Source organism: Aspergillus fischeri, genomic scaffold (assembly GCF_000149645.3).
Source record: "Aspergillus fischeri NRRL 181 1099437636263 genomic scaffold, whole genome shotgun sequence".
NCBI lineage: Eukaryota > Fungi > Ascomycota > Eurotiomycetes > Eurotiales > Aspergillaceae > Aspergillus > Aspergillus fischeri.
This window is the reverse complement of record NW_001509763.1, coordinates 708,037-728,575: the sequence shown is the minus strand read 5'-3', so window position 1 is coordinate 728,575 and position 20,539 is coordinate 708,037. Positions and strand designations below refer to the sequence as shown.

Genomic DNA, 20,539 nt, shown 5'->3' with positions numbered 1-20,539 from the left:
TAGCTTTAGAAATTTCGAACTTCTCTTCGAGCGATGTCTGAGTGATGTATAGATGTGGGTCCGTACATGTCCATCAGTGATATCAATCCTGTCCCCCATTCCTGCCTATGGGACTTGTTCAGCTTCCTCACTATGTCACTGATTTCCGCCTTTGTCTTTTGAAGTCCACTCCCGCTTCCTCTGCCGCGGCTTGCAGCTCCTCGATGGCTTGTTCATGGAGGAGTACTCTTTCAAGCCCGTTCAATCTCGTCCATCCTCTGTAGATACTGGTCTTTCACCTCCTTCAGCTGGGTAAGTTCGTGCAGGAATTCCTCCTTCCGGAGGGCCTGGTCAGGGCCCAGGGATAGGGTAGCCCAGTGTTTAGGCTCCTCGACTTCTCATCATCTGGTACAACCCAATTTTGAGCCCACTATAAAGCGAATTCGAAGCCAGCCCAACACACAACATCAAGCCTTATCTCGATGATTGAAAGCCAGTATCCCCTGCGGAAACTGTTCAAGGGGCGAGTGAAAAAGTAAGCGCATAGAAACTATGGTATCATATCTAATTCTCCCGGCCAATTCCGAAATGAGGGAAATAATGCCTGAAAGATTGCGATATCTATACGGACTATCAGAAGCAGCAATAAAATGGAAAAGGGGGACTCACGCATCATGGTTGCCGCTGTTGGCGAAAAGCAGAAATAGTTTGTCGATCACTGTCTGTTTGAAAAGCCCACGAGAACGAGCTCCTTATTTTGTAAACCATTCTCGTGAGTTCGTCAAGTTCTGCCTCCTTCACGGGACACGTTGTTGTCCCTTACTCATTGTGAAGTCTATTCAACTTCCGAACAACACTACTGATCTCTATTTTAGTCGCTCTAAAAGCAAGATCCTCCGCCTCTGCCTCCGCTTGGAGGCCTCTGATCTGCTCGTGTAGGTCTCTTTTTCGCGCCAGGTGTTGGTCCCTAGTCTCTTTCAGACTGGCAAGGTCCAAGAGAAGCCCTCTTTCTCTCATAAAAATTCTATTTTTTTAAAAAAAAAGAAAATCAAAGAAAAAGAAGAGTAAAAAAGAGGGAAAAAAAATAAAAATATCACTGCGGAGCATAATACTGGCGCCGCTCGAGGGACGATGCCTTGACGGCATTGTCTGCCGCCATCCACGCCTGGTCGGCTTCTTCAAAGGCCATTTTGGCCGCCTCCAGAGCCTCCTTCGCCTCCCTCCTCTTCCTCTTTGCCTCCTCCCGCCCTTCCGGGTCTCCAACTGCTCACGGAGTTCTTCGACCCGGAGCAGCTGGGCCCGTGTTAAATCAGGCCGCAGCTGGGGCTCCAGCCCTGCCTGGATGTCCTCTGGCACAAGAACCTCTCCGCCATCTAGATAATATTAGTCACTGATGAATCTATTATTAGATTATAAACCTACCTCCCGGCAGAGGTCCTGGCGCTCCTGGCGCCGGATTACTTCTTCCCGGCGCCTCTTCTTGCTTCTTTCCGGCGCCTCTTCTTGCTCAGCTAGAAGTAAGATTAGTTACATGTCCTTCGTAAGGTAGGAGGATATTAAGAATGCTCACAAGTCCGGGCAGGGCTGGGGCCAGGGGAGCGGGAGGAGGCTGCTGCTGCTGCTGCTCTGGCTGTTGCCGGTGCTGGCGCTGGCGCTGGCGCTGGTGCTATGGTGTCACATTGTTGGCAAGTCATCGACCTAGATTGCATGCATTGAGTGTCTTCTCAAGTGACATCATATTCTGTACCACAGCACCGAAACACATGAACTGATTGATGAATGGAGATTTGAAGACACAGATGAGAGAGAAGTTGAAGGAAAAGAAGATGAGAGAGCAGTTGAAGAAGAACGGGGGAGGCAGAGCTTTTTAAGTCTATGCTTCCTCGCTTGTCTACAGCGCTAAATAGCTGAGGCTTTATCATAAGTGAATAGAAGCATATTGAGTGCCAGTAAATGACATGTTCTATATGATGTGAACAAATTAGTGAATACTGTGGTCTATACTGAAGACTTTTAAATGTGATATTCAATGTATATGAGTGTACACCCCAGCCCAGCGGCCCCGTCGCACCAGACCCACCGCTACTGGAGGGCGAAGCTGACGTCTCCATCCATGCAGTCGGAGTAGTCGTCAGGTGTTATCTTAGTTGTTTTTCTCCTGGGCTCTTGATATTAAATGGTCAAGTATAAAGAGTGATCTATTACATATATAACTTAACGTATCTCACAAGCGAGCGTGACACACAAGCGAGCGTGACACACAAGCGAGCGTGACACACAAGCGAGCGTGACACCGCCCGCCAATTCCTGCCTATGGGCTAAATACTAGAGCCTCTATCAACCAAACAATTGCATTTCTATCTAAAAATTAATTAGGAACTCGATTAGGACATTGCAATCGCTTATGTCCTAGAATATGACAATCGCTGCAGCGCGGTGGCGCTCGTACGCGCGGCCCAACTGCAGAAAGTGCAGGATCTATAGGAAGCGCATCTTGACCTTTATCCACCTTATTCTCATGCTGGAATAGCTCTAAGCCCTCCTGAATAGCTGGGCCCTCTGCAATAGCTAGCTGCCTAGTAGAGCGCTTTCGCTTTTGACCTTTCCATTCATTCTCAGCGCGAGATCTGCGTATTTCTTCCCGCGCAAGAACAAGCTCATTAAGCGTCAATTCATGACCTTTAATAATCTTGTCTAATCGCGATTCTAGTAAAGGTAAAGGGCTGTGAGCGCGTTCCCTAAGTAGTTTCTTTGTAGCAGATGCCTGCTTCTCCAGCTGCCTAATAGTATAGGGCGTTTTAGGCGCTGAATTGGTCGATCGACTGCCTGGTGGTGTAGGGGTCTTTAGTTGGATCTCCAACTGACTGAGCACCCTATCTGGATTGAATGGAACTAGGCCAGCGCCTGCGAAGCTATTTCGAATAGTTTCTGCTTGAAAAGCGCTTTCTCGAGCTTGTGGAAAGGCCTTTAGGAAATCAAGTTTATCAATATGATTGATTCCTAAGCGCGCTTTCTGCTCCACTAAGCTCCCATACGCCTTTTTTAAAGGCGCGAAGCAGCCCACATCCAGAGGTTGAAGCTTGTGGGAAGAATGAGCTGGCATGCAGATAGGAATAATATTATTCTCACTGCATATTTGATCGAATTGAGGCGTGAGATGGCTGCCATGGCCGTCAAGAATTAGAAGACGGTATCTCCCAGTCGTACGACTAGTAGTCGCAGGAATAAAGAGATTTTTAAGCCAGCGAAGGCCTATCTCATCAGTAGTCCATCCATTAGGACTAACTTCAATCCTGCTATCGCGTGGGAGCTTAAAATCTTGATACCAACCCTCTATATGGACCTTTCCTTTAAAGATAATGTATGGAGGAAGCGCCCAACCAGTAGAGTTGATACACTCGATTGAAGTAACCCATTCCTGATTGCCTGGCTGTACGAGAGAGGCCTTCCCATAGTAATCAGCTCTAGTAACTACTCGTGCAGTAGCTACTAGGCCCATAGCGAAGCCAGTTTCATCAAAATTATAGATATCTTCTTGTGCAATCCCATGTTGCATTATAGTGACAAGTACGCGGTCAAACCACTCCTTAATCACTTTAGGGTCTTCGCATTTTGCTCGTCGATAATCATAGCGTCGAGTATAGCGTGTTTTCACTTCATCACGTCGTTTAATGAAGTTGGTAACCCAATTCTCTCCAACTGATTGAGTAGGTGTCGTACCGCGCTCAGCAAGAAGAATATTAGCCATTTCTCGTATATGGGACGGTCGGGGGGCTGCTCCACGTCAATCTAGCGAAAGAATCCATTGTATAAGCGATTCCTCTTCATTTTGAGTCAGTTTATGACTATTGGCGCGTATTTCTGAGCGTGAAGTTCTTCCATTAAGTCGTCGACGTAGAGTTTCATGGCAGATATCGAAAACACGTGCAGCTTCACGAATACTGCGAATTTCTTGCTTTTGAATAGCTGATATTGCAAGTAGGACCCTCCCCTCTTTCTCAATAGAGTTATTTGAATTTTGACGTGCTTTTGGAGGCATGGTTCGTAGTTGAATTAGATGAGATTTTTGGTCCCGTCCAAAACGCGTTAGGTGTCACGCTCGCTTGTGTGTCACGCTCGCTTGTGAAATACGTTATGTCCTTTCCTGATTACTCAGCGTGGATGGTGAATTCAGGTTCAATATATACTTGAGCACCAGACCATGCACTCCTCATCTCTGTGGTAAAACAACTCCTGCACACATGGTCTGGAGATTAACCTGAGTCTAGGCTACTCTGGAGATACCACTTAGACCTTCCACCGGCGCGTCCCAACTTCCTTGTGTTCCCCAGATGGGCAGCTCACCAGCAGTCTCAAACCAGGATCGATCATCTTCCCATAGAGCTCGAGCTTGAGACACAAAATCCTGGCCAAATGGACTTTGTGGGTTGGCTAGCCCTTAATAAGAGGAATCTCTAGCTGGAGTACAAGTTACATCCTGTTAGATATTTATCTTTACTAGATGGTCTTGCTTGGGTTTTCTCTTTCCCTTGTTTCCAATATCTTGGGAAGGCATCATAATTTAACCTATATGGGCCGCTGCCTTTCGCGCCTGTCCCTATGAGAACAGGAATGAAGCCTAATATATAAGCCAGGCTTGAGGGCAGCAAGATAATGTGAATGAAATAGTTTAACTAACATGATCAGGCCGTTACCCACGCTATTGGAAATATACGCCCCCAAGCCATCTTTCCAGAGAAAGATTTTGAACGGATGATCTGGCATCTTGAAATCTAAAGCTAAGCTAGTCATAGAACTTAATATTAATTATAGTAATATTAGAGATGAGAATAATCTGTTCTAAAATCCTATTAGTATTAATAAGTTTATAAGCTTCGTGCAGCATACGGACATCAAACTGACTATTATTATGGGAGGAAATTGCAGGAGAGGGGAGAAGGCGGCAAAGCAGACTCGATCAGTTTAGCCTGTCACGTGATTGATAAATTGGTATACTACTGCGGAGTTTGTATAGCTTCAACATCGTCAAGCGACATGTGCATCAAATTCATACTATCATAACATCTATAAGCAACTCGCCGAATTGTAAGCCAGAGCAACCACCGAGACCATTTTAAATATCATCCTCATCAGAGAACACTTCTTCACCCCTTTTTTTTCTCATCAACCTCTCCTTCTTTTTCTTTCTAAGCTCGCTGGAAGTGAGCTTCTTCTTCTTCTCGACGACGCTCTTGTTACCAAATGCATCCGTTACCTCTGTATCTCCCTCCTTGTCTGCCAGACGAGGACCGGATCCTTGACCCTGAACCCAGTTGTGGCCAGAAGGAGTCATCTTGCCGTCCATGACAGCCCAGACTTCCTCGGTCAGGTTCTCGGTAAACTCACGGGAGTGGGTAATGATAACGACACCACCCTCGAAAGACTTGAGAGCCTTGGACAGGGCACCCAGAGAGTCACGGTCGAGATAGTTGGTGGGCTCGTCGAGGACGATGACGTGAGGACGCTGCCACGAGCAGGCGGCGAGGACGACCTTGACACGCTGACCACCGGACAGACCGCGCATACGGGAGTGGGAAACGAGTTCGGCATCGAGACCGAAGTTGGCGCAGTGGGCCTCAATCTCCTTGCGGACCAGGGGACGGAACTGACCGCTGGCAAGGGCCTCCTTCTGGTCAACCTCGGCAACCATCTTGGCGTGGGACTGGATAATATCGCTACGAGGAATCCAGGCGTTGTCATTGCTCATCATAGGAGTCCACTTCTCGCTCTTCATGCCGATGTTCTCACCAAGAGCGAACGAGCACTCGTACTCGTAGCTGTTCTTGAACTTACGACGAGCGTGGATACCGATGACACGACGGTAGGTGCCCTCGATCTTGTAGATCTTGTCCATGGCCTTCTCATCATCCTCGGTGACGATCTTGTTGGCGCGGTCCATGGTCTCACGGTCCTCACCGGTCTGGAAACGCCACTGGATGTACTCCGAGGGAGTCTTGTCGAGGTGGTTATCGATGTGAGCGAAAGCATGCTGCTTGATGTAGGCGATACGGATGTTCTCGTGCTGGTAGACATCACCGCTGGTGGGGATGAGCTCACCAGTCAGGACGTTGACGAGAGTGGATTTACCGGCACCGTTGGGACCGATGACGGCGATACGAGAGCCCAGAGAAACTTGGAAGGTGATGTCGGTGAGCTGGGGCTTGGGAGTGCCAGGGTACTGGAAGGACATGTTGCTGACACGGATGATGGCCTTGGCCTTGGTCTTGACACCCTCAAGGAAACCAGGCTCGGGGAACTTGAACTCCATGTCGGAGGCGCTGAGCTCGTAGTAGGAACGAGCGCTGGGGACCTTCTTGACGAACTCGCTCAGGTTACCGCGGTAACGCTTGAGCTTGAAGCGCTCGTAGTGGACAACGTGCTGGATAACATTGTCCAAGAACTTGCTGTCGTGGGAGACGATGATGGATGTGCAAGGAGAGTTGCAAAGGTAGTTCTCCAACCAGGCAACGTTCTTGACGTCCAAGTGGTTGGTAGGCTCGTCAAGGAGCAGAATGTCGGGGTTCTCGAACACGGCACGGGCAAGAGCCAGCTTCATCTTCCAACCACCAGACAGAGAGGTGATGGGGCCTTCGAACTGCTCACGCAGGAAACCGAACTCCTCAAGCTTCGATTCGACCTCGGACTGAGCGATGTCGATACCGACCTCACGGAGCTTCTTCATGGTCCAGCCAATGACGGTCTGCTCAGTGTCGGCGGCATCCAAGTCGTGCTCAACGTAGACAGTCTTGACCTCGTCCTTCTTGGGGAAGCCTTCAAGTTGCTCGTTGTTGATGGCACGCATCAGAGTAGTCTTACCGGTACCGTTAGGTCCGAGAAGACCGTAACGCTGACCACGCTTCAGGCGGAGAGAGGTCTGGTTCAGCAGGATCTTGGCACCATAAGCAAGAGAGAAGGTGCAGTTGCAGAGATCTTCGCCCTCCTCCTCGTCGGAGAGAACGGCATCAGCGTCGGCAGCGCCAGGAGAAGCACGCTTGCGCAGAGTCTCAGCAATGGCCTTGGCCTCCTCCTCACCAACAATGGCGGTGATGTAGGGAAGAGCGTTCTGGGTCCAGCTGATGACCTCGGCGTCCTTCTCATCAACGAGCTGACCAGCGATGGCACCGACATAGTTGATGATAGCCTCAGACTTCTCGATCTGAGCCTTGTACTTGGGGGAGAGGATATCCTTCAGGATACCAGCAACGGTCTCAACGTCACCGGCAGTCGAGATCTCGGGAATCTTGCCATCCTTAACATCACCAACACGGACGAGGGTGTCCAAGGCCTGCTTGGTCTTCTCACGGGCCTCGGGGTCGGCAAGGGTCTCGAAGTTCTTCTCGAGACGGGGCATCAACTTGGGCAAGAAGGGAGCGACAATCTGGGGGTCCTCCACGAGCTTACACATGTTGTCGACAATGACGGCGGACTTACGCTTGATGGCAGTCTCGCGCTCGACGAGACCACGGTCAAGCAGAGGGACCATGATGGCGAGGGTAGGGCCAGTGACATCGGAAACGAAAGTGGTGGCACCGAGCAAGTGAACAGTCTCGGGAACGTTCTCAGGCTTGGCGATACACTTGATGAGCTCGGGAATGAAGCGCTCAATATCCTTGTTGACGATCAGACCGCAAACCTTCTCCATGGTGGAGTAGGCAGCCTTCTTGATGTCGGCCTTTGTGTCCCACATGGCCTCAGACACAGCGGGGATCAGCTCAGGCACACGGAAGGAGAGCTGAGCAGGAGCGGACTCGACGAGGCAGTTGAGGCAGTCAAGAGCGCACATCTTCTCCTGCCACTTCTGGGCGTTCTGCAGGGAGTTCAGAATGACAGGCACAACAGCCTTAACAGCGTTGGCGTTGATACCCTGCACGATGGCGAGGGCGGCAGACTGGGCAGCCTTCTGAACGGCAGTCATCTTGTCACCGGCAGCAGCGAGGACGGGGCCGAGAAGAGAGACGAGGTGGGGCTCAACACCGGGAGCGATGGTCTGGTGGGAGGCGATAGCGCGGATGGCCTCGCAAGCACGCTCACGAGCAGTGGCATCCTTCTTGTTGTTGAGCTGCTTCTGGAATGCCTCGACAGCCCTGAGTGAAGCGAACGTTAGTCCATGTAGATATTTTCGCAAAACATGCAATCAAACTTACTTGAGAGGTAGAGTCTGTTCAGGGATAGGACCGCTGAAGTAGGTGGCGAGGTTGCCAGTGGCAGCGTGAACCTCGTCAGCGCTTGTCGAGATGTTGAGGTTCTTGATCAAGTCCTCGAGAACGGCGACAGCCTGGGCAGTCTCCTTGCCAGAGACGGCAGGAACGGAAGAAACATCAACAGCAGGCATTTTGGACGAAATCGTGAAGACGAGAAAGGTTGAAAAGAATTAAGTGATGAGGAAAATAAGTAAGAACGGGCGTTCTATTAGGGTATCTCAATCAAGAGGTGGCGGCCCACGAAAACTGCGTCTGTGTAAAAGACGACGCAAGAGACGCTCTAGATAAAATCTATGCTTTTGTCTATACAGAAGACAAAAAGGAAAATGAAAAGTAAAGAGAGGACTAGACCTCTTTTCAGAAGAAGAAAGGATGAGGAGGGAGACAAAGTGAGAAGGAAGAGTGGAATAGGAGGATGGGGAGGGTTGATATTTATCGGTTTGTGGCCTCTTTTTGCCGCCCAACCTTACAGTGCAGCGAAAAAAAAAAAAAAAAAAAATTGCGACGATAAAAATTTTTCATCGTTGTCCCGCGCTAAGACCGCATTTACACTAGCCGCTTTGGCTGTCGAAGCAACCAACCCGATAGGGTCCGTGTCTTCCTTCGGGCTAATCTTGCCGCTTCTGATTGGCCAGCAACCCTCCATGATGGCGACAGGGAGAGGAACCCAGTTGATGGAATGATTTTTGACTGGAACCTTTTTTCTTTTTCCTTTCTGGCTCACTCATCAATTTGGATCGGACAAACCGAATACTGAAAGTTCTTTTTCAGAGTTTCCGGTTTTTTTATTCGATGCGATGGAAAAACTTCGCTCAAGTTCTATTAGCATAGAAAACTTTTATGATCTTTCAGTGGTGTGATAATGGGAAATCGATAAGATTAGTGGAATGTAACTTGGCCTTAGGAGGCAACTTCAATAATGAATGGATCGAATAATTCTGAAATATGGAGGTACTTCCAGCCAATCATAGTTTGAAGGTTGAGCAACAGCCTGTAGCCCCTTTCTTCTAATGAATGATTATTACAAGGCTGATGGAATCTATGTACAACACTTGCACAAACCCGGGGCAGAAAATCAAATGAAGTACAGTTACCATTCTTTAATTAACAACGAGCTGAGCAGGCTTACGGGGGCTTGAATATGACGATGGACAGCAATGAGTATTTCATATACTGAAAAACCGGATGCTGCGCATCCCTTGATCAGCATTTGCGCTGTTGGGCTAGAAGTTCTAGTCCCTGACAGGTGTGAATCCGGGGATGCAACAGTAAACCACTGCAGTTGACTAGTCTCCGTGAAATTGTTGGGGCTGCAGATGCTGCTGGGACTATTTCTGTCGCCACAAAGATCCTCTACTGTTCCTTGACTTGGTGGCGCAGCCGATTCTTACTTAGCCTTTGGGCTCGGTCTTTGTACCAAAAACATGTGGAAGTCTGGGAGGCCAGCAAAATGACGACGACAAACAAAGATTATTTTTAGAGTTGGGAAAGCCTTCTCCATTCGGTCGCTTTATCCGCTCTTGCCGGTCATTCCCGCAGAGTAAGATGATGGCTAAGCTGATACTCTTTGTTGTACTCCGTAGATACTCCGTCCATGCCATGCCGTTCTGACTAGATAACGATAAGCGCACGATTACGATAACAAGGCGGTGGAACTGGAAAATTCAAGGAACGCAAGCTTGGATTATCATTATTATTTCTGAACTCTCTGCTCGATCAACATTCTACGCCAGTATAATTCCTTGCATTGCCTTCATAAGAGGATCGTAGAGGAAAATATATGAGAGGGGACCGGCCCCTTATCGACAAGAAGGCAGAAAGTCAAAATGCAACCGAGATTACAGGGAAAGGGGACAAGCACAAAAGAGACAAGAGTACTCCGTACGTATTCAGGGATAGTCTGGGGTTCATACGAAGCAGCTTGCTACTCGTTCATTTCCCAACGTCTGAAACGATGGCTTACAGGAGGCATGGATGAGCATCACCGCCATTCTTCCCTGACAAGGAAAAGGAACGAATCTCACCGCTTAATCTGTTATCTGGCATGTAGCATAGCATAGTAAAACCTCTCGACCAATTTATCAAACTGGCTGCTCCTAGGTTGAACTTTATGGTTGGTTTACGTGGTCTCCTTCCCCTTGCCAAAAAATCATAGGTGCATTGCAGATGACTCCTGAAATTTGATTACTCAAAAGCAACGAACCACCAATGATACTACCTACTTCGGAAATCAGAAATCCATCCTTATCCCTTATCGTTGCTTATCGAGTATCGGAATTCGATATTTTCGATCCCAGGGCGCCTCGTTATCGCTATCAGAATCTCCGGATTGAGATCCTGATCCTGCCTTATCCCCCGCGAAAAAAGCCGGAGAAGGTGGCAAGCCGGTGTGGGTCAAAAACTTTAACCTCAAGATTATTGTTCTTTCAATACCATGAAAGGCATTTCGGACTTCGGTAGATTTCAGTGCCTTAGTCTGTTCAAACTTTGCCTCAAATTTTTGTCTCACTTGGTTGTCCCGTTATCATGATTTTGGGGAAATTTTTCTGCCTCCTCCGTTGCCAATCCCATGAATTTTTCCGATCGGATCTCGTCCTTGCTCGTCAAGCATAGAGAAGCCCAGAACATTTTTTCCGAAGTAAACCCTTGTATCTCCTGCACCACAGTCAAACCTCGACATCGAGGACGTCGCCCAGTTCCTCGGTATCATCACTATCTGCAACTTGATTCATTCCTACAGCCCCCGATAATCAAACTCATCATGTCCAATCAGATTATATAACATGTCATCCAGCCATGTCACAGAGCATGAGTCAGCTGTCCGCTCGCCACCATTCCCACCTACACATTTATTACGTCTTGACTCAGTAATCCTACACCAGAAAGAGACGCAATAGGATAAACCTGAAATTCAAATGAATGGTGGTAACCAGTCTCGTGGTCGACGCTCGGTGGATTATCCGTTAGAGTCTGCATAAATCGCAACCATAGAGCGTACGATTTGCCACCCAAGTTTTCTGCGGAGCTTCCAAGCTAACTTCTAGAACATCTCCCGATTCTACCGCCAACAAAGCCATTGACGTCGCTCATTCTGGACCCTTAAATGGGACGCTTTTGCTGCCGTTCCACAGGAATAGGCTGTAGTTACCGAAGCGGGACCGATTCGGTCCAGGCGTTATGGTGTGGCAACAACGAGAATGCTTGATACGCTGAGCATTCTCTTGTCATCATTCTGGGGATCAAATACCTCTGTAAGAGCTGGCCGATGTCAACAGCTTCTCAAGCTGATTACGAACGTGAATATGATATAATGGAGAATATACGTTTGGATGAACGATAAGCTGTTAACAGTCTGTCAACTATACGGATGTAAGAATACAGAAAACGCCAGGGAACACCATCTTCATCTTCGGCTGTTTTGTTCATTTAGAGCACAACAGGGTATCATCGTAACTGTCGTAGCTAGACTTGCAGCGAACAAGGTTGGCAAAATTCAAAAATGAACTTGCGCTCGGGTGACCAAGGGAACTAATCAAGAAGAGCTCGAGCTAGAGCTAGAACTCGATCCACGCCTGTGGCCCTTGTGGTGTTTCTTCTCCTTCTTGTGCTTCTTCGTCCTATTCGAAAGTTAGAGTCTATTACGATCAGTCAAAGAAAGTGCTGAGCCTTACATCTTCGTGGCCATGTTCATTCCAGCAGCGCCTGCTAGTGCTCCTCCTGCAGCGCCTAGAAGTCCACCACCGAGCTTTTTGCCTATAATCCCACCAGCAGCACCTCCAAGCAAGGTCGAGCCCAGGCCCCTTTCGCCCTCCTGTCCGACGGGAACAGGAGCATGCGCCCCCTGGTGGTGTTGTTCCGGGTGAGGAGCGCCATAGTAAGATGCGCTTGCTCCTTGGGGATTGTGTTGTTGCTGCTGGGGGGCATACGGAGAGTGACCGCGGTCGTGTGGCGGATAGTTCAAGGGCGCGCCTTGCCCGTAGTTTTGATCACCTGGGTACCCGCCCTGCTGGTGAGGAGCGCCATGTTGAGGCGGGTACCCCTGTTGGCCGTATGAAGGAGGAGGACCGGAATATTGAGGATGGTGCTGTTGCTGGTCGTAGGAAGGCTATCGAACCAGGAAAGTTAGCTCACGAAGGGGTCTTCAAGTAACGGCGCGACGAAACCAATCATTGACCGTGTAATAAGTTTCAGAAACATGATTCGATCAAAGAATACTTACTCCAGGTGGATAGTGCCCATGTTGCTGCGGAGGCTGCCCGTACTGGCCTTGTGGAGGAGGGTAGTTGTAGTTATGTTGACCTCCGTAGTATCCGTCGTTGGGCTGGCCATGGCCTTGCTGCGGGGCACCGTATTGATTGTAGTGGTTGTTGTATGGATCAGACATTGTGATGAGAGCGAGATAGTGAGTAATTTGTCTTCGATGGATGAAATATTGCAATACACAATAAGGAAAATGAAAGGGCGAGGCGCAGGTGAGGTGGTCTTATATACGAAGGACTGGCGTTCGCAATCTCAGTCGCAATGGCGGGGCCGTCTGACAATGATGGAAGGAGCCACGGCTCAGCACGGAACTTGGTGAAATTCAGGGGCTCCGTCCCAGTCAGTACGTGGATTACGAGGCGGTGCAGCGGCTAAGCCATGATTTATCACCAATAAGATTAGCTGCTCTTGAAATTGATCTGTGTTTATCTAGGATGTAGGAGCCACACTACGAAGGGAAATCAACTCTGAGATTGTGTTGCATTTCATGCACCGCCCCATGATCCTTCAAAGATGAGTATTTCTAGTAGTTAGTCTGTGGCTACTGTGACTAAGCAGTTGACCTACAAGACAAGCAGTTGGGAAATGGGACACGAAGATCCGCTAACACAATGTTCGCAGTCAAAGAGCCGATACTTTATATTGCTACATCTATTAATAAATCAAATCTCAGCTCTTCACAATACTTTGTCATTATTATATGGTCCGTGGGTCAGGATATTTTCCTGTTTGTGATGTAGCCGCCAATATATATCTGTAACAAAAAAGCTCTTCTCCTTCGGAAATAATCACACACTGGCCAGATTATTGTCAGGCTCGGGAACGAGGTGGCATAATACACTCAGCTGATAAAGGCGAAGGGGAAATCAACCTGAGAGCAAATGTGTGACTGCCAACCTAACTGTTTTGTTGGTATCGAGCCTAGGCTGGTAAAGATGGAACAATTTGACCTCCTCCCTTCCTCCGTGGCCTTGTCAATGGCGGCCGCAGCGACACGAGAATGCATTTTCTCTGGATTTTGTTTTCCCCATTATCCAGCTCATTTACTTACTTTCATGCTTCAACCAAGGACCTACATGGTCCCTTCAGATCTGAAACCAGCCCGTTTGAGCTGTTGACCCTGAATCCCTAGGTGAAATTATGTGATTGAAGGACGAGCATGGCACTCATGACTGTACTCAGACCATTCTAGCAGACGCCATGGTATTTATTCTGGCTAACTCGGCTCCGTGGGGTCCTTCCAGATAAAGGCTTAGTCGATCATCTGATTCTCGCCCGAAGTTCCACCTGTCTCGCTTCGGAAGAAGGCATGAATCCTGTCAATACCTAGATGATGGTGAGGAATATACTGGACTGATGCAAGCTTCTTCTCGAGGAGTCTGTCAAGGAAAGCAGTGGGCCTGGGGCCTTAATACATGCAACCATATCATTTAAGGTGACCTCATATCTCCAAGATCCATGACTTCCACCATGTTGCAGGTAGTTTCCAACAAGTTATAGATCCAACACTTCCTTCTCGTACACAGACGAGATTCGGTCATCGGAGACCATTCAAGGAGTCGGGACCTGGTCTCTTTTGACATTTGCCGTACGAGCTGCCACCGCTGAAACATCTTGTTTTTCCCTCCTGTCCTTTCCAGCCTGGGCCGATGGTGTTGTATCATTCAATGCTGCTTGTAACCATCCACAGTGGTAGGCTGGTTCGAGTTTCTGGTTGGGGATAGAAACAGAGTGGATGACTGTGGTTTCCCTCCTCTTCCAGAGCTCGCATTGGCTGCATTGCACTTGCTGCATTTCCAACAACGGAGGAATTGTGGATCTTGAATCTATCCAGGACTCAAGATATGTCTACCACAAGTAGATAGGAAATGAATAAGTCGAGTCCACTTTAGCTAATCCCAATATACATACACAGTAATCAGCAACTCCCTATCGAACTCGTTCAATCCTCAGCATGCCATATTTGTCAACATATGGCCTTTCTCCTTTAGTTATCCAGACCCCGTGATGGGATGGTGTCACACAATCAAAGCCACCCTCATGCCGCCAGACAGCTTCCATTTCTTCTCGAAATTTGGTTTTCGGCTTGTTATCTCTGATTCGCAACTTTTCGAAGAATACATACGCCGCGCAGAAGACGCTGCTTGTGTTACCCGCATTGGCACCACGCTTGGAGAGAAAGTCATTGAGCACATTGGCATTGAGTTTCTTGTCTGTACCCGGATACGCAGCTTTCGCGATATCGCGCAGGAACTGAGCTTTGGTCACGTCCGGGTCACGAAGGTGCGCATTGATCTTTTCGCGAACGACATCACAAGTGTCCCAGACGGGGACGCTCTGGTCCGACTCCCCGTCGAGACGAATACTAGACACATCGTACTTTTCGGGAACATTTTCTGCGATTCCTTGGTGGCCCTCTTCTTCCGGGGTGGCTTGATGCCTTGCAATTCGCGTTTCTTGAAGAAACGCGCCGCGTTGATATATGTCGATGATCCAGAGCCCTTGTCGCGGCCGTTCTGGCCCATAAAGTCCAGGTAGGAACGCGAGGAGACGCCAAGTGCATTTTGGAACTCGCCGATTTTCATCTCTCCGCTTTCTATGAAGGAGCGAATCCGTCGACGAACTTGGTCGCAGTTCCACTCGATGTAGTTTAGCCGTTCATCGTCGCTATCAATCTCAGGAGGGATGTTCTCAGCATTTGAAGGGTCCAGGTCTGTGGATTTCCTTTTGAGAGACATGGTGTCCTATGTAGCGTTGGAGGCGTCTCTGGAAAGACTGAATAGATGACAGAGATAAGTTGAATGATGAAAAATCACATCAGTTGGTGGAAAACGCATCGAATTTGGGAAGGTTCAGGGGTATGACAAGACGCGCGATATGAGCTATCGCGATTACCTTCAGGGGTCACCCTGCAACGATCAGAGAAATCTAACAGCTCGTCAGAGTTTCATTGGTTGATTTATTATTGGCTTTATTAGAAGGAATCTTGATCGCGTCTTCACTGATTCCTCTCTAAATGCTCGCTCATGTACCTAGATGTTTCTCTATATGACGTCATGTCTAGTATTTTGCTCTTTTAACCAGCAGCTGTCGGAGGCAGAGCGATATTGTCGGAGACAACATGTAGGTGTACCAGCTGTACACAGTACTTTCAGTCTCAGGATGATACCTTTGAGTAAGTTCCGGAAGGCACATAATAACGATCCGCGAACCTATCATCCGAGGATTCGGGAAATACCGTCCTGGTCAAATGAAGGGACAGCGCTAATATATGGCCTGACTATGGCTAGAGCTGTGCGCGAGAGAGGTCTCACGCTCTATGCCAATCCTCGAGCCCGCTATGGGCAAGGCGGAAAGTAGCACGCGGTTACTCTTCCGTAGCCACCTCTACCCGGCCCCTAGAGGGACGCTGTATTAATCTCCCGTTGACATCAACCTTCTGGAACAGGTCTGGCACTTGATCGTGTTCAACGACGGTAGGTATGTGGGGAAAGGGCTTCACCGATTCCCACTTGAAATAATGTTTTTGGTTCTTCTCATCCCATTCCAAGCGCGGCACCATGCAGTAGATGCGCCTCCAGAGTCGTTGCATGAATCGTCGTGTGATTTGATGAGGTCGTCCATTGACGAAGTCCCTAAACGTCGGCCCCTTTTTTGGTCCTTCTGTCAGAAATGCTACATCAAGACTGGTCTGGCTGGGAGAGTCCAGGGGAACGCCAACGGCTTTCCTTCTCTTCGGTGGTGTCCATGGTATTCTCCCAGAGATCAGACCATGCAATGTATCGAGCTCTGCATCGGGGAGCGGCGGCAAGAGGCTGTCAAGCACAGCGTAGTACCATTTTTTCCTGATGTTCCGCCGACGACTTTTGGCAACCGGCTTGCCCCAGCTGTTTTCCTTGGGTATAGGCGGCTCCAGAGTCTTAACAACAGAACGATCGCTGAGCTGTGAAATGACTCCATTCCGCAATTGAGACTTCAGGAGATCGAGCACAATCGTCGGAGGTTTCCAATCATCTTCGAACATCGAAGGCCCCTTCAGAATGCCTTCCACGGCCAAGGCATCGGGAGGGACTTCCGGGACAATGAAGACATCTAACAAGTCCCTTCTTTTCTTTCCATTTCGTCCATATGAGAGCCGGAGTACTTTTTCGAGCGGGCGAGAATAGCCTTCGTTGGCACGCTTCAACAACGACAGTTTCTGGGTTGCGGTTTTGCGGAGGAGGTGCTGCCGATGTAAATCATCTTGTAGTTTAGATTGCGATTTGTCGGAATAGCGTCGAAATCTCCGGACTACATAGTCATGCATGTAACCTCTAGCGATCGGATCAGGGAGATATGTGCATTCGCGCAGCAAGGCACGGAAGAGATGTCGCCATTGTTCGGGAGGGATGAGCGGTGAGGAGGACATTGTTCACTTGGAAAAGTCTATCGATCGCAGTTCATGGAATTGAGAATATCCGTCTATACTGCATCTTGCAGTGCAGTTAGTCGTCGCGATCACCGATGGACAAAGAATCAAGCGGAGAACAAGTCAATCCCCCGGCCGAAAAGGGAAATAGATGGTTTTTTAAGTTCGGGTTACGCGAAAACGCCAAGCGGAGAACGCGACCGTCAGGCCCCGCGACTCCTCATCACGATCTTCGTTCACTTCTATGCACGATTTGCAGCCTGATTGAATCTAGAATTGGCGAATGCATATTTCATAGCTACAGGTTGATTAATTCTGGTTCTTATTCCTTGTACATCTCTCCGTTTGCTCAGATTGGCTTGTTTTCCCATCCCTTTTACGATCGAGGCGCCAGCCACGCGCCCTTCGTTGCCTCCTCGCGCGACTCACCTGTTTGGTAGTTATTGAATAGGTGCGATTCCCCACTCCATTTCATCCTTGTCCAGACCCGAAATTTCCCTTCATTTTTGCTTATTCCCCAAATGAACTGGAAGGGTATTGATGATTATATGAGGAGTCGCATTTTGTACTGACACATCACGCTCAGACCACGCATGTGCATGTTGTCAGGGTTCGGCAGAAACGGGACCTCCAAGTGATGACTTCCAACAATTACCATCCTCCACGGCCCAGCTTGCCCATGTCGTACTCTCAAAGCAGCTTAGGTTCCGCCAATGGGATAGCTTTCTCTCAGTCACAAATGGGATCTTTCAATGCTTCCCAGTCCGTCGCGTCGACGCCTCGAGCGACACCCCCTCCGAAAAGCTCGCAGCAATCGATGTCCTTTAGTTATCCAAATGGTCTTCCAGGTGGCGCAAGAGGCAGCTTTGGAGGGTTTGATGATACGAATGGCTATGGGGCAATGGTGCAGTATCAAGAGGAATATAGACCGCAGATCTACAAAGTCGGTTTATCCCTTGATATTGCAATTCTATTTACTGACGATTTTTCTTGTTCAAGGCTGTGTATTCCAACGTCTCGGTCTACGAAATGGAAGTAAATGGTGTTGCCGTTATGAAGCGTCGTTCCGATTCCTGGTTGAATGCTACTCAAATCCTCAAAGTAGCTGGCGTTGTCAAAGCTCGAAGAACGAAAACTCTTGAGAAAGAAATTGCTGCAGGCGAACATGAGAAAGTTCAGGGAGGCTATGGAAAATACCAAGGAACATGGGTGAATTATCAGAGAGGCGTCGAGCTTTGCCGTGAGTATCATGTCGAGGAGTTATTGAGACCACTTCTCGAATACGACATGGGACCCAACGGCACCGCAAATGCTGGCCATGACACTCTAGACACCCCTACAAAGGAGCAAGCGATGGCAGCGCAGAGGAAGAGGCTTTATAGCGGTGTGGATAACCGCGGGATGTCGCAACCGCAGCAGGGTACCTTCTTCCAGAATATTTCCCGGACCGCTGCAACGGCTGTCAACGCTATCAGCAAAGCTCGGTTCGATTCACCTGCAGCAAGAAACGCCGATAGTAGGCGCTCGAGTATCATGCGAAAGTCGTCACATCAGATCGGCAGCCAGGAGTCTCAGCTCCCCACCTTCAGCAGTCAGCAGAGCATGTACAGCGTGGCCTCCGACAGTGAATTTGGCAGCAATGCACAGAGCAATGGCCGATTCAATGGCCCTGATGTCGCCGCCTTCGAAACAGAAGAGTCGATCGAGCCACCTCGTAAGCGTATCAGGTCGTCTTCAAACCATATGCCATCTTTCGGGCTCCAACGGGAGCACTCTTCCTTGTCCATGCAAGAACCTACCCCGACAGAACCGAACGACTCTTTCTACCAGGAGATGGACGGGCCCGCTTCTATGGTGGATGTCGACAGGCATGGGTCAGATCCTCTGCCTCCTGCCACAACTCCAGAAAGATTTCAGAAGATGAAGCTCATCATGACCTTGTTCCTTGACAAGAGGACCAAGGATTTCTCCAACCATCCGGCATTGTTGCAACTCACTGGTGAAGATCTTGAAATTCCACTTGACGAATACCGCAACAACGCTCTTCATTGGGCAGCAATGCTTGCTCGTATGCCTCTTATCTATGCGCTCGTCGAGAAAGGCGTGAGCATTTATCGTTTAAACGGTGCGGGCGAAACTGCTTTACAAAAATCCGTTGGGACAAGAAACAACCTCGATTACAGAAGCTTTCCGCGCTTATTACAGGTGCTGGCTCCCACCATAGACATGGTTGACTATAGTGGACGCACGATCCTGCACCACATCGCAGTGATGGCTGCGACTGGTGGTGGTGGACATGTGTCCGCGAAGCACTATTTGGAGGCTCTACTGGAGTTCATCGTCCGCCATGGAGGCACGTCCATAAGCCAGCAGCCCCCGAATGGGGTTGAGGGCACCAATGGTAATAAAACTCAAACAGGCGAAGTCATTACCCTGGGCAGATTTATTTCGGAAATTGTCAACCTTCGGGATGATCAAGGGGACACAGCACTTAATCTTGCCGGGCGAGCGCGCTCTGTCTTAGTGCCTCAATTACTAGAAGTTGGTGCTGACCCTCATATACCTAATCACACTGGTCTCCGTCCTGCCGACTATGGCGTCGGCGTGGATATGGTTGACCCCAATGCTCAATCCCAACAAGGCGGAAGCAAGAATGACTCTTTCATTGATCATCTGGCCAAAACAAAGAAAGAAATCTTTGATGGTGCGGGACCTCTCCCTCAAATCCTAGTGATCAAGATATACTAACAACTTGAAGCAACAATGGCCCAGATTAGCGCAATAGTACAGGAGACATTAGGTGGGATCGACAAAGAACTAGCCACCGACTTGTCCAAGAAGCAAGAGAAGTTTGAACATTGGCATTCCAAAATACGCGAGACTGCCAAGGCCCGCCAAATAGAACAGAAGAAACTGGACGACCTCAAGAGCAAGTCTTCTGATCGGGTCGAACTAAGCAGACGGATCAAAAATTTGGAAAGGTCATCTGAAGATCTTCTCGTGACGCTCAAAGAGATACATGGTGGCGACTTCGAGCCTTCCAAGATGACGATAGTTGGAGATGCGGATCAAGATTCTGGGGTCGACATGACGGAATTTGATGCTCTTTTCCCCGAAACGTTCGATCCTACATCAGGGTTTTCCGAAAAGCAGGAAGCCTATCTCAAGTCTCTGATTTCTCCTGAGATTCTGCAGCAACGCATCAAATGCTATCAAGATTTCAATCAAGAGATACTTGCCGAGGTGGATCGTTTGAAGTCGAAGAACGTGGTGTTGGGTCAGAACTATCGTCGAATGGTTATGGCATGTACCGGCTGGACGGCCGAACAGGTCGATGAAGCCGCCGAAGGGTTAACGCAATGCGTGAAGGATTTGAATGACAATCCTGTTCCTGAGGATGAGGCTATCGAGATTCTCATGAGGGATCGAGGTCAGGATTGGTAGCCATGTGACGGTACAAACGAAGTTTTTCATGTCTTTGCGCATTAGCCCGCTGTCTCTCGGAGTTGTCACATTTCGTTGTCAGGGATCATTGTCCATAACCAGGTTTAGAGTTTTTCTTGCATCTGTGGAGTTCTTTTTGTGCCTCAATATGCATCCGACGTCTGTATTTACAGATACCCATGGCAGCTATAACTGTCTGATACGTCAT

The 20,539-nt window shown here is 48.9% G+C and overlaps 5 protein-coding genes across 5 annotated transcripts, besides 6 other annotated features; 1 reads left to right on the top strand and 4 right to left on the bottom strand.

Moving 5' to 3' along the window:
* Nucleotides 1-1,440: 1,440 nt before the first annotated feature.
* Nucleotides 1,441-1,487: a microsatellite.
* A 100-nt stretch (nucleotides 1,488-1,587) lies between these two features.
* Nucleotides 1,588-1,647: a microsatellite.
* Nucleotides 1,648-2,205: 558 nt separating this feature from the next.
* Nucleotides 2,206-2,273: a microsatellite.
* Nucleotides 2,274-2,470: 197 nt separating this feature from the next.
* Nucleotides 2,471-3,973: a mobile genetic element.
* Nucleotides 3,974-4,070: 97 nt separating this feature from the next.
* Nucleotides 4,071-4,104: a microsatellite.
* Nucleotides 4,105-5,092: 988 nt separating this feature from the next.
* NFIA_026910 (putative translation elongation factor eEF-3) lies at nucleotides 5,093-8,350 on the bottom strand (the record flags this gene model as incomplete). Its single annotated transcript, XM_001261513.1, has 2 exons — nucleotides 5,093-8,102; nucleotides 8,163-8,350. The coding sequence occupies 2 exons, from the start codon at nucleotides 8,348-8,350 to the stop codon at nucleotides 5,093-5,095; spliced, it is 3,198 nt and encodes a 1,065-aa protein (XP_001261514.1).
* A 348-nt stretch (nucleotides 8,351-8,698) lies between these two features.
* Nucleotides 8,699-8,718: a microsatellite.
* Nucleotides 8,719-11,751: 3,033 nt separating this feature from the next.
* On the bottom strand, nucleotides 11,752-12,603 carry NFIA_026900 (putative glutamine-serine rich protein MS8; the record flags this gene model as incomplete). The annotated part of the gene is made up of 3 exons (XM_001261512.1): nucleotides 11,752-11,836; nucleotides 11,891-12,324; nucleotides 12,439-12,603. The coding sequence occupies 3 exons, from the start codon at nucleotides 12,601-12,603 to the stop codon at nucleotides 11,752-11,754; spliced, it is 684 nt and encodes a 227-aa protein (XP_001261513.1).
* A 1,805-nt stretch (nucleotides 12,604-14,408) lies between these two features.
* Nucleotides 14,409-15,217, bottom strand: NFIA_026890 (uncharacterized protein; the record flags this gene model as incomplete). Its single annotated transcript, XM_001261511.1, has 2 exons — nucleotides 14,409-14,844; nucleotides 14,871-15,217. 2 exons carry the CDS (start codon nucleotides 15,215-15,217, stop codon nucleotides 14,409-14,411), a joined length of 783 nt encoding a protein of 260 aa, XP_001261512.1.
* A 629-nt stretch (nucleotides 15,218-15,846) lies between these two features.
* On the bottom strand, nucleotides 15,847-16,887 carry NFIA_026880 (uncharacterized protein; the record flags this gene model as incomplete). The annotated part of the gene is made up of 1 exon (XM_001261510.1): nucleotides 15,847-16,887. The coding sequence occupies one exon, from the start codon at nucleotides 16,885-16,887 to the stop codon at nucleotides 15,847-15,849; it is 1,041 nt and encodes a 346-aa protein (XP_001261511.1).
* A 739-nt stretch (nucleotides 16,888-17,626) lies between these two features.
* NFIA_026870 (putative APSES transcription factor (MbpA)) lies at nucleotides 17,627-20,331 on the top strand (the record flags this gene model as incomplete). Its single annotated transcript, XM_001261509.1, has 3 exons — nucleotides 17,627-17,830; nucleotides 17,887-19,591; nucleotides 19,646-20,331. The coding sequence occupies 3 exons, from the start codon at nucleotides 17,627-17,629 to the stop codon at nucleotides 20,329-20,331; spliced, it is 2,595 nt and encodes an 864-aa protein (XP_001261510.1).
* Nucleotides 20,332-20,539: the final 208 nt, after the last annotated feature.